The sequence below is a fragment of the Petaurus breviceps genome, unplaced genomic scaffold, assembly GCF_028583685.1.
Source record: "Petaurus breviceps papuanus isolate PSGF00001 unplaced genomic scaffold, PetGlider_PUasm1.0 90686, whole genome shotgun sequence".
Classification (NCBI taxonomy): Eukaryota; Metazoa; Chordata; class Mammalia; order Diprotodontia; family Petauridae; genus Petaurus; species Petaurus breviceps.
In genome coordinates this window covers 2,559,356-2,572,655 of record NW_027187309.1, presented here as the reverse complement: position 1 = coordinate 2,572,655, position 13,300 = coordinate 2,559,356, and the positions used below count along the sequence as shown (strand labels likewise).

General features: G+C 35.6%; 1 protein-coding gene across 1 annotated transcript in view; it reads right to left on the bottom strand.

Annotated features, from left to right (window-relative positions):
- The window catches only part of MYOM2 (myomesin 2), a 155,710-nt gene that overhangs the window by 76,742 nt on the left and 65,668 nt on the right, over window positions 1–13,300 (bottom strand). Inside the window, exons 12-13 of the mRNA XM_069065405.1 lie at window positions 9,826–10,025; window positions 9,003–9,056 (exon numbers count right to left, since the gene is read on the bottom strand). Of these exons, the coding sequence (XP_068921506.1) occupies window positions 9,003–9,056; window positions 9,826–10,025 (254 nt within the window). The remainder of the gene's footprint in view (window positions 1–9,002; window positions 9,057–9,825; window positions 10,026–13,300) is intronic.

The following is a 13,300-nucleotide window of genomic DNA, read 5'->3' as shown; positions in this document are numbered from 1 at the left end:
ACACACACACACACACACACACACACACACACACACACACACACACAAACTAGCCATGTGACCTTGGGCAAGTCATTTAACCCCAATTGCCCTACCCTCCCTCCTCCAAAAAAAAGGCAAATAATAAAAATAAATGTAATTCTTAAAAATAGAATTAGGCTACAGAATTTCATATTTCAAACATTTTCCTATCTTTAGAGCTGATAAATACTTTAAAAGAAATAGAAAACATTTGCTTTGATGTCACAGTGAAGAGAGAGAGTTCTGACACCTTCAGCTTGATTAATGGAAAATTCTTGCATTAATTAATATCTTTAGCCATGTTGAAATAATGAAATAGCATAATTCTTTGCTGTTCTGATGATTGTCCAGGTTTGGTAAAGATAGCTTATACAGAATTTAAAATGGTCTTGGGAAACTTCAAAAGTAGATTAAAAGAATTGAATGCTATTTAATAGTGACATGATCAAGGCTTACAGGGGCAGTTGGGTGGTACAGCAGATAGAGTGTTGGCCTTGAAGTTGGGAAAACTCATCTTCCTAAGCTCAAATCTGACCTCAGACACTTACTAGATGTGCAACCCTGGGCAAGTCACTTAACCCTGCTTGCTTTGGTTTCCTCATCTGTAAAATGAGCTGAGGAAGGAAGTAGCAAATCACTTCAGTACCTCTGCTAAGAAAATGCCAAATGTGGTCTTAGAGTTGGAAACAACTGAAAAACAACTTAACAACAACACAGTTTATAGCAGTACAGTTAGAATGGGAAAATGTGCCACAATAATGCAGGATAAGGGGAATACAGACAAACACCTAATCATATTCCTTTTATTTTTCTCTAATTGTACTGCAGTCTAATTCTAACCCATTTTTCTATGGTTATTGTATTTATTCAGAGTCACATAATATGCTCCATCCCAACTGGACCACTTCTTGTTCCCCACACATTCCATCTCTCATCTGTGTCTTTTTACAAACTTCCAATAATGCCTAGGACAAAATCCCTTCTCACCTCGATTTCAGGGAATTCCTGGCTTCCTCTAAGACTCAGTTCAGGTTTCAACTTCTACAGAAAGCCTCTCCTGATCTTTCTCCTTCCCTATAGTAGTTAGCACAGTGCTAGGAATATAGTAGGCACTTAATAAATGCTTTTGATCAATTCATTCATTCATTTTCTTTGGAAATGTGTGGCTAGTTCCACACTTCAGAATTTCAGGTCAAATAGTCAAACCACATTGCTAATTCCCAACAGTATCAATGGCCTGCCCTAACCCAACTATATTTCTTCCAGGAATTTATACCTTATGTTTTTTTTTTCACTTGCTATATATAAATAGAGCCAAAAGCATTCCTCAAACTGACAATTTCATAGCCACACCAACTAAAATAACAGTTACCATAACACACAACCCCAAAGAACTAATGAGAAGTTCCCTCCTTGCCTTTACATTTTTTCTTATGAGAAAAGAGAATTACGATAATAAAAAGTATATGAAAAATCTATACACAAAAATTGATTTTGATAGCAAAGAGGATAAAAGAACTCTGGTTATTTTATCTATAAACTTCTTAACCACCCTATAGAAGAGATCAGGAGCTGTTGTTTTAAAAACTGTCTTTTTTTAAAAAACACTTTCATTTTAAAAACTGTCAAAGCACCCTCAAGAAAATTTAACTTGGAGAGTATGAAGTAGTACAGAATGTGTTTGACTGAGCATCAGGGCACCTTTAATCTACCTTCCTATTTTGCCACTAGCTATGGTGGATGATCCACTTTCTTCATGGAATTTGTTTGCTCCATCATAACATGAAAGGGTTAGACTAAATATCTAAGGTGGTTCCCATCCCTAAAACATTCTGTGATTTGATCATCTGGCACTGAGGCAATGCTTCCTTGCAAATCTATAAATTTTAATGTATATTAGACCTTGAAATCTTTTCAGCTAAACTATGGTAGTAGTTTCCAATTTGGTTTTCCTGTTAAAAATAAATTATTTTTTAATTGTTTCCTAGATATAATCAATAAATATTTTTAAAGACTTTTTCTTATTTGGTTTTCCTTATTGCACCCTGTCCTGGTCCTTCCCTCTCCAATTCATCCAATCCATCAAGTGATGCACCAGTAATCTTCCCTTTGTTGTTCAGTCATTCAGTCACATCCAACTCTTCATGACCCAAGGACTACATAATGGCAAACCCTTCTATACTCCGTTATCTCATGAAATCTGTCCAACCTTATGTTTGTTGCTTCCATGACACTATCTATCCATCTCATCTTCTGTCATCCTCTTTTCCTTTTGCCTTCAATTTTTTTCCAACATCAGGGTCATTTCTAATAAGTCCTGCCTTCTCATTATCTAGGCAAAGTATTTAAGCTTCAGCTTCAGCATCTGACCTTCTAATCAATAGTCTGAGTTAATTTCTTTAAACATTGACTGATGTGATCTCCTTATTGTTAAAAGTCTTCTTCAGCACTACAATTCAAAAGCATTGATTATGCCGTGCTCAGCTTTCCTACATTGCTACTGGAAAAACAATGGCTTTAATTATCTGGACCTTTGTCAGCAAGGTGATATCTCTGCTTTTTAGAATGCTGTCTAGATTTGCCATAGCTTTCCTTCCAAGGAGCAAGTGTTTGTTTAATTTCATGGCTGCCATCTCCATCTACAGTTATCTCTGAGTCCAAGAAAATAAAATCTGACACTGCTTCCATTTCTTCTCCTTTTACTTGCCAGGAAGTGATGGGACCAGTTGCCAAGATCTTAGTGATTTGGTTTGGTTTTGTATTGGGATGGTTATTTGTGTTAAGCTTCAAACCAAATTTTGCACTCTCCTCTTTCATCATAATCAAAAGGCTTCTACCACTTTCTGCCATGAAAGTGGTATTTTCTGCATATCTGAGATTGTTGATATTTCTCCAGGCCACATTGAGTCTAGTTTTTATTCATCCAGTCAAGAATTCCACATGGTGTACTCTGCATATAAGTTAAATAAATAAAGTGACAATATACAGTCCTGTGGCATTCTTTTTCCAACCTTAAACCAATTAGTTCTTCCATATTTGCTTCTAATTGTTCCTTCTTGACCCACACAAAGATTCTTCAGGAAACCCTTGCCACATTTTATTGTGATCTATACAGGCAAAGTCTTTAGTGTAGTCAATGAAGCAGAAGTAGATGAATTTTGGAACTCCCTTGCTTTCTCCATAATCCAGCAAATGTTGGCAATTTGGTTTCTACCTCCTCTGCTCTTTGAAAATCAGCCTGTCCCTTCTAGTAATTTTCAGTTCACATATTGCTGATGCCTAGCTTATAGAATCTTTAGTGTAACCTTACTGGAGTGTGAAATGAGCACAACTGTTTGGTAATTTGAGCATTCTTCTTTAGGACTGGAACGTTAAAATGATCTTTTTCAATCCAGTGGCCACTGTTGAGTTTTCCAAATTTGCTGGCATATTGAATGCAGCATTTTAACAGCATTATCTTTTAGGATTTTAAATAGCTCAGTTGGAATTCTGTCACTTCCACTAGCCTTATTGTTAGCAATGTTTCCTAAAGCCTACTAAACTTAATTCTCCAGGATGTCTGGCTCTAGATTAGTAAACACATAATCCTGGTTATTGGGGATGTTAAGATCTTTCCCATATAGTTCTTCTGTCTATTCTTGTTATGTCTTCATCATCTTTTCTACTTCTTTTAAGTCCTTTCCATTTTTGTCTATCATGCTAATTTTTGCATGAAACATTCCCTTGAGTTGTCTAATTTTCTTGAAGATATCTCTTAACTTTCTTATTCTATTGTTTTCTTCTATTTCTTTGCATTGCTCATTTAAGAAAACCTTATCACTTTCTGCTATTCTCTGGAATGCTGCATTCATTTGGGTATTTCTCTCCCTTTCTCTTTTACCTTTTCCTTTCCTTCTTTCCTCAGCTATTTGTAAAGCTTCATAACACAGTCTCTTTACTTTCTTGTCCTTTTGATTTGGAATAACTTTGTTACTGCCTCCTGTACAGTATCACAAACTTCTTTCCATAGTTCTTCAGACTAATCCCATAAATCTATTCATTGCTTACACTTCATAATCATAAGAGAGAATATTTAGGTCATACTTACATGATCTGATGGGCTGTCCTAACTATATTCAATTTAAAGCTCATGATCTGAGTGATAGCCAGCTCCAGGTCATGTTTTAACTGACTTTACAGAGTTTCTCCACCTTTCACTGGAAAGTATACAATCAGTCTGATCTTGACATTGACCATTTGGTGAAGTCTATATGAACATTCACCTTTTGGGTTGTTGCAAAAGAGTATTTGCTACGACCAGCAAGTTATCTTGACAAAACTCTATTAGTCTCTTCCCTGCTTGATTTTGTACTCCCCAAGCTTGCCTGTTATTCCAATTATCTTTTGGTTTATTGCTTTAGCATTCCAATCCCCTATGATAAATGTCACATCTTTTTTTTTGGGGGGGGGGATATTATTTCCAGAGGATGTCCTAGGTCTTCATAGAACTTATAAACTTTGATCTCTTCATCATCAGTGGTTAAAACAAAGATTTGTATTACTGTGATGTTGAACAGTTTGCCTTGGATTTAAACATATCATTCTGTCATTGTTGCTATTATACCCCAGTAATTCTTTTCTCACCCTTTTATTGACTATCACAGCTATTCCATAAGGGACTTTGCCTGTGGTAAAATATGTAGTAATCACCTAAATTAAATTCACCCATTCCAATTCACTTAAATCCATTGATACCTAAGATGCCAGTATTTAATCTTTCTCTTTTTTGCTTTTTGGAGGGGGGAAGGTAGGGTAATTGGGGTTAAGTGACTTGCCCAAGGTCACACAGCAATTTTTTTTGTGTGTTAAGTGTTTGAGGCCAGATATGAACTCAGGTCCTCCTGACTCCAGGGCTGGTGCTCTATTCACTGTGCCACCTAGCCTCCCCAATATTTAATCTTTCTATCTCTTATTTGACCACATCCAGCTTACTTTGGTTCAACATCCTGATATTCCAGGTTCCTATGTAATATTGATCTTTATAGTATTGGATTTTCCTTTTGTCACCAGAAATATTTGCAGCTGGGGTTCCTTTTGGCTTTGATCCAACTTTTTCACTAATTAGTACAGGAACTGCTTGTAGTTGCCCTCCACTCTTCCCCAATTGCATGTTGAACACATTCTGACCTGAAAGGGTCATCTTCTAGTGTCATATCTACTATTATTTTAATACTGTCTATGGAGTTTTCTTGGCAAAGATACTGTAGTGGTTTGCCATTCTCTTCTCCAGTAGATCACTTTTTGTCAAAACTCTCTACTATGACCTGTCCCTCTTGGATAACCCTACACAGTATAGCTCATGGTTTCATTAAGCTATGTAAATCCTGCAACAACACCAAGGCAATGATCCAGGAGGACATTAATCTTCCTGAAGTAATTCAATTCAAATCATCAAAATATTTATTAAACTCCTACTATGTATATGGCACTGTGCTAGGTCTTGTGGATACAATGACAGAAGAAAATCCCTGCCCTGAAGGAATATGCATTCAACTGGTAAGATACAGTACATGCAGAGAGAAATAAATATATTTTAATAAGGGATATAAAGTTAATCACTGGGAGACTGAAAAAAGTTTATTGAAGGAGTTGGCACATGGACTGATCCTTAAAGGAAGTTAATTAGACATTCAGTTGGAGACATCCAGCAAGTAGTTGACAAAAAGGAGAGATCTTAAGAAAGAGGCATAGTTTGGAGATATTAGGAGATAGATACATACATACATACATACATACATACATACATACATACATACATAAAGCTTGAGTTCCTGGAAACTGCTGAGATCACTGAAAGAGTTGTAGAAAGAAAGGAGAAAGGGACAGGGCCAAAAGAGAAAATAGATTAAATGTGGTGGGATATAGTGGAGGGAAATATAGTTAGTCTTTCACAATATGACTACCATGGACATATGTATAACCTATATTGAATTGTTTGTCTTCTCAATGAAGGGGGTGAGGATGGAAGAAGGGAGAGAATCTGGACCTCAAAGTTAAAACAAATGATATGTTTTGTTTACAACTATGTGGCCACCTTAGTAATAAGTTATTATGTTATGGTCTTGTGAATGTTGTGCTTTAGTTTCTTGAATGTTTTGCTTTAGTTTATTGCTGAATAAATAGAGAGTTCACTATACTATGCCATTCAATTCTTAAAGTTAGTCACAGCAGCAGTCCCCAGGAGAGCTGCTCATGATTGGCTTTACACAGGTTTAAAACCCATGTCTAGAGGGATTAAGGCACCACCAGAGTTGAGGAAGGGAGTGACATGGTCAGACCTGCACTTAAAGAAAGAACTTTGGCAGCAGTGTGTAGGATGAAGTACAGAGAGGAAATATTTGACTTAGGGAGATGAACTAGGAGTCTGTTGCAATAATTTAGGCAATAATTGAAGGAGTGAACCTTAAGTGGTGTTTCTAAGAGGAGAAAGGAGTTAGTTGTGAGAGATGTTGTAGAGGTAGGAATGGAAAGATTTGGCAAATGATTTGCTATGTGGGATGAGGAAGAGTGAGGAATTAGGGATAATGCATAGATTACAAACCTGGGAGATTGGCAGAATGGTGAAGCCTTTGACAGAAGGAAGGAAGTTTGGAAGAGAGGTAAGTTTAAAGAAAAAGATAATTAGTTCAGTTTTGGACATATTGAATGTGACATTTATTTAGGACATCCATAACTAACCATTGCTGATATGGAACTGTAGGTCAGGGGAGAAATTAAGGCTAGATATATAATATAGATTGAAGAGACGTCTGAATAGAGATGATAATAAAACCCATAAGAGATGCTAAAGTCAGAAAGAGAAGAGGACCCAGGACAGAGCCTTGAGGAATGCTCACATATTTTTTGAATCCTTAACACCTAGCACAGTGTCTTATAGAAATAAGAGCTTAATAAGCATTTGTTGGATTATATTCCTACCAGCCTATTCAAGATAACATATACTATATCTGCTTCCCCTCCAACTTACACATTACAAAATTATGAGGCATCTATGTGGTTCTGTGGATAGTGTAAGACTTGAAGTCAGGGATACCTAAGTCTGAATCCTTTCTTTAAAACTTAACCATTTTGTGACTCTGGGCAAGTGAATAAATGTCTCTTAGATTCAGTTTCCTCACTGGTAAAATGGGGATAAAAATAGTACCTACTTCCTAGGTTCATGAAGATCAAATGAGATAACAGAAGTAAAGTACTCTGCAAACCTTAAAATTCTATATAAATGCTAACTCTCAGTATTATTAAAAGATAACTTCCTTTCACTGACCATACCCAAGAATCTCATTTTTACATAGGTTAATCTATCATAAAGATGCCCCCTGTAATATATTCAGGAGATTACTGGTTGCTTCCAGATTACATACACTTAGCAATTGGTTCCTGACAGGTCAGCTCTCCCCAAATCTCATTCTTCATCAGCATCTAGTAATTTTCCTGTTTCCTTATTCTTCTGCCACTAGATATTTCAGATTGATTTCTGTGCTTACCTTTTTTTTCTTTTTGGAGGGGAGAAGGTAGGGTAATTGGGGTTAAGTGACTTGCCCAAGGTCACATGGCTGGGTTTTTTTGTGTTAAGTGTCTGAGGTCGCATTTGAACTCAGGTCCTCCTGACTACAGGACTGGTGATCTCTTCACTGCACCACCTAGCTGCCCCTGTGCTTACCTTTTAAATGTCACTGAGATCAATACTGACAATTCACATTCATGTAGCCCCTTATAATTTACAAATCATGTTCCTCACAATAGTCCAATACATGGATTATTATTCCCACTCTATAGAGGAGGAAAGCTGAGTTTAAGAGATATGTGTTGCCCATAGTCACAAAGTGAGAGAGCATCAGAGTCATGATTCCAACCCTAGTCTCCTAACCCTAGCTTGAGCATTTTTTCCACTAAACCACAATTGTTTCCCTACCAGAACTCTAGAAATGTGTGGTGGAGGGTTGGAAGGAGGAATACAGTTCCCTTTTGAGAGAATCCTGGAATTCTCAATATAATCCTTTTATGGGGACATATTGGCATCCTCATTACTGTCTCTAGAGGGTAGAGATAGAACTATCTCTAGGTAAAACTATAAATACAATCAGGAGAAGAGAAGCTACCACTTAGGGATACAAAGGGAAGACCCCTAAGGAATGTGAAACATTAATGAGCCTCTTCTGGAAGTGAGGATCAGTGGCGTGCTTTGGGACATCAAGCCTAGAGCCTCCACTGTGTTAAATAAGTACTCATAATTTTTGCTTCAGTTTAGGCTACATGTTAAATCCAATCCTTTTTTAACTTTTTAGTTATTGAACTTTTAAAAAGACTAATTACATATTCAACTAAAATCTTTAGCACTACTGATCAAGAGGCCCCAGTGCTCATTCTTCATGTTTTTCTCTCTCCAGGTATATCTGGAAGGCACAGCAAGTAGAAGAAATGTCATTAAAAGCCATATTCACATTGGAAAAAAGATGTGAATAGTCTAATTAAGAAGCATACTTTATATGAAGATTAAATGCTTAGATTAAATGCACATCAGTTAAAACTGTAGTCAGCAGAGGACTAGAGATTCACATTCTACCCTCAAAGTCATGTTGGACCCCCAATGTGATGAGTATGGAAGGCTGACTCAAAGCTACCTTCAGGCAGTCACATTGGAGACTATATGGCTCTCTTTTTGCATCGTCACCAAAAGAGAAAGCACCTTTGTGAGCCCTGAATGAAAGCAATCCAGTCAATAGTTAGATTCCTATTTTCACTCCCCATTACAGCCTTGGGTGTTTTCCCCCTCTCTATTGACATGAGGTTTGCAAGCTTCAGTGACTGCTTTTTTCCTTTTATTTATATAAAGAATTTGCTCATGAAGGGGATCTTTTTTCCTGCAGCTCTCATGGCTCTAATTATAATCTTAAATTCCTTCGATATAAGCAGCTGAAATTAAATCATGAAGAGGTACATACCTTCAAGGTCATCCTGATAGATTACAATTTCTCTGTCTCCCTCCAAATGAATTGCTGTAGATAGGAGGGAAAAGTTGATAAATTCTTAAACCCAAAAGATTTCATAAAGAAAGATCAAGTCCCTCAAAATACTCCTTTGCCAGGACTAAATCACCTTTTCATTCCATTATTAGAATTACCCATTCCACTGCAATAGGGTTTGACACCCTTAGAGCTTGTCTTAGTAAACTGCAACCCACTTTTCTACCATTGGTCAAATTATTCAGTAGGCATGCTGGTATAACACACCAGAAAATATAGCTATCCACTTAGAATAAATGAGTAAGAGTCCAGTGAATTTTGAAAAGTCAATGTCAAATGAAATTACATTTCAGAAATGTCACTTGGTTACATTGGTTTTGTCCTAGTTTCTGTGATCTGAAATTACACCACCAATGGTTAAGAATTTATTAAGAGTCTAATTCTAAACCAAGTGAGACTGTGATTTAATTGGATTTTTTCCCACTATTATTAAGAAGGTTAAATACTTTGGTTTTAGCAGTGTAAATGTTAACCTGGCTTTATCCATTTACTAAGTGGCATTGATAGGAATACTAGAGATGAATGTTGCTGTTAGGCTCAGCTTTTGAAGTTCTCATGACTTGTCAATGGTAGAGTGGAATAAGAAAAACAGGACAAGATACAGATAAAATCAAGGTAGAAGGCCTATACCTATGTATCTGTGTAGTGTGTGTGTACACACACACACACACTATACATATATATGTATATACACACATATAGTTTCCAATTATGGATAGACCCTCACTAGTTGGTTATCTACCTTGTAATCTCTTGAGATCAACAGGATCAAGGGCTGCAACTGCCTCAGAGACCCGAGAAGGTCGACTAATTCCAGCATTGTTAACTGCCCTTACACGAAACATGTAGGATCTGCCCTCAAAAAGTCCAGTTACAGGATATTTGCAGATTTTGACTGGTGAATCATTGCACTGAATCCAATTGTCAGTTCCCACTTCACACCTTGAAAGTAAAAAAATAAATAAATAACAAACTCTAAGCATTTATCTAACTTCTTTATAATTCCTTGCTCTTAATGTGTTACATCCTGTTCATAGCCATCACAAGACCTTGTCATTGTCTTTTGGGATATCCTCAACTTTAATTCTTCAGAGAGTACAGCATTCCATAACTTAAAACCAGATATGAAAATACTTATATGAAAAAGATAGATCACTGTTTCAAAAAGAAGTTTGAGATCATTAAAAGAACTTTAGAGTTTTCCAAAAGAAATATAGCCAATTTTATTCCTGCTGTGTAATTCTGGGGCCAACTATTGACCATTTGCAGTAAGTGTGTATGAATGTTTGTTCACATATATGTGTGGATGCATGTGTTCATATACATGCCAAACTCTTTTGAACAAATGTGAATATAATTTAGGAGCATGTGCAGTATTCCAAAATTTGATTCAATAAACCCAACATCACCTGGAATAAGAGCACTTTTAGGATCTCACTATCTAGGAAGTACAAGGTACCCTTCTTCAATTAAAACTCTTTGCTGGATCTTCCCTTTGACAATGGAGAATATCTTTGGTGAGGATAGGCCTCCCCGTTTTATGTCTCATTTTAAAAGAAGATTATCAGACTACATTATCTTTATTTTTATATCTTTCAGGGAATCTTATAAGATCTTGGCATATGCATTACAGACAAATTGTTGGAGCAAAGCTTTCAAGGGGCATTCTACTGTATTGAATCAAATGCTTGTTTGCAGTTAATAAACAGTATACTCAATGTACTTGCATTCTCCATATCTTTCAGTCAATTAAATAATAGTTAAATACAGTCAGTTAAAAAATACTACATTTAAAAAAAACTATCCTTTGAGATTGTAAAAAAAGGGAAAAGGATCTATATGTACAAAAATATTTATAGCACCTCTTTTTGTGGTGGCAAAGAAATGGAAATGGAAGGGATGCCCATCAACTGAGGAACAGCTTAACAATGAATGTAATGGAATACTATTGTTCTATAAGAAATGATGGCAGGTAGATTTAAGAAAAACCTGGAAAGACTTACATGAACTGATGTTGAGTAAAGTGAGCAGAACCAGCAGAACACTGTACAAAGTAACAGTAACATCGTGCAATGATCAGCTTTGATAGACTTAGCTCTTCTTAGCAATACAATGATCTGAGACAATTCCAAAAGAGTCATGATAAAAAATGCTATTTCTATATACAGAGAAAAAACCATGGAGTCTAAATACAGGTTGAAGCATACTATTTCCACTTTTTTTGTTTTTTCTTCCTCGTGATTTTTCCCTGTTGTTCTGATTCTTCTTTTACAACATGACTAATATGTGAATATGTTTAACATGATTGCAAATATATAGCTTATATCAGAATTCTTGTTTTCTTGGGGAGGGAGGTGAGAAGAGAGGAAGGGAAAAAAATTTGGAACTCAAAATCTTACCAAATAGAATACTATCTTTACATGTAATTGGAAAAAATAAAATACTATTAAGTGCAAAAGGAAACCTATTCTCTTATCAAAGATGTATATTTTAGTTATTCTTATAAATTTTGAGAAAGAGAGAAAGAGAGAGAGAGAGAGAGAGAGAGAGAGAGAGAGAGAGAGAGAGAGAGGAAAGTGAATAGTTATTTATGTTCTCTTGGATGTCATCTTTTGTAATAATAATGTGCAAGATTTTTCCATGCTTCTGATATCTTTTCATCCTTCAAATATTAAATGTAACCCTTTCATTGCCTAAAACTGTGGTACATCCAAGATGAATTTTCTCAATATATACTTGGTCTTGTCCAGTTTCTCACCCTTGGGTTTTCTTCAGTGTCTCTTCCACTTTCTCTATACAGATTTCACTGTCTTTTATGATGAAAAGTTTGTTATAAAAATATGGACAAAAATTTTTTTCTAAATTTTCCTGTTTGTCCTACTTCCAGTTTCATCCTTAAATTCCCTCTGGATGATCTGGCTTAGTTGGATCTCTCTGTCCAAATTTCTTGTAAACTTTTTTCCTTTTCTATCACCTCTCTTTATTTTATGAGGCAATACTGCTCATAACCTTATCCCTTCCATCTTTGCAACATTTTAAGATAATATTATATTCCAACTTAATGTAGTTTTTAGCTTCCATATTTCTTCATTCAAGAAGTAAGACAGGTATTAGATGACTAAGGCAAGTTCTTTTGGTCTCTTCCTTATTGTAATTGATTTTTATCATTTAAACTTCTTTATAATGTGGTTTTGATTGGTGTTAATGTTCTTTTCTCCATCCATTTTCCTTAGCAAAGACTTTAAATAGATTACCTTGGCATCATTTTAATTAAATATTTTTCTCATTTGATTCTTTTTTTCTTCTTAGCTTTGTGATACTTTATATCTTTGTTCAAACAAGTTGGTAGTCTATATATAAAAAGGTGATTCATAAATGACTTCCACATTAATGGTTATTAAATATAATATTTTAATTTTTAAAATACTATTTGGTGCTCAACATATCTAGAATTTTTCTATTCTTTTCTCAAAAAAAAGTATTTATGATGCATAAATGTGGGACTTCTGTATAATCTACAAGATTTCTAGAACTCCTATTCCATACTCCAGAACTGTTTTCTAGCATATTTTTCACTGTCTTCATCTTTGTATTGAGGTCACTGAGCATTAAAGTATATGTTACTTTAATTAGAAAAACGTCATCAATTTCTTCATAATAACTTCTCTCCTTCATTCTCTACAACAATATAATATGACCTTGAAATCATGTCCTTTTTGCATTTGTACACATAATAAGACCAACTGTATCTACTTCTTTATTTGTACTTCCACTCTCAAGGACCAACTGAGCAATCTTTCCATTACTTGCAATTTCCCTTTGTCTCTTTGTTTCATTTATAGTAAGAATGACAATCTTGATGCAATTCAGTTCTTCCAGTCATATGTCTATTTGTTAGTCACCAGACAAACCTCTCACATTTAGAGCACCAACAGTTAAGTTAATCTTTATTCTGACATTCTGCTCCCATCACTGTAGAAACAGAGGGTTGAAGCTCATTACGTATTTTTCTTTGTTTTGCGGGCTGCCCTGGCCAAAGACTTTATTACCAAGTGGTCAACTTACTAATCATATGCCTCAGCTAGGCTAGACCTCAAAAAAGTAAACACGGTGTGTTGCCATAACAGTGTTACAGTGACTTAGAAAATAAAATACCCTTCCCTTTACAAACACACACACACACACACACACACACACACACACACACACACACACAC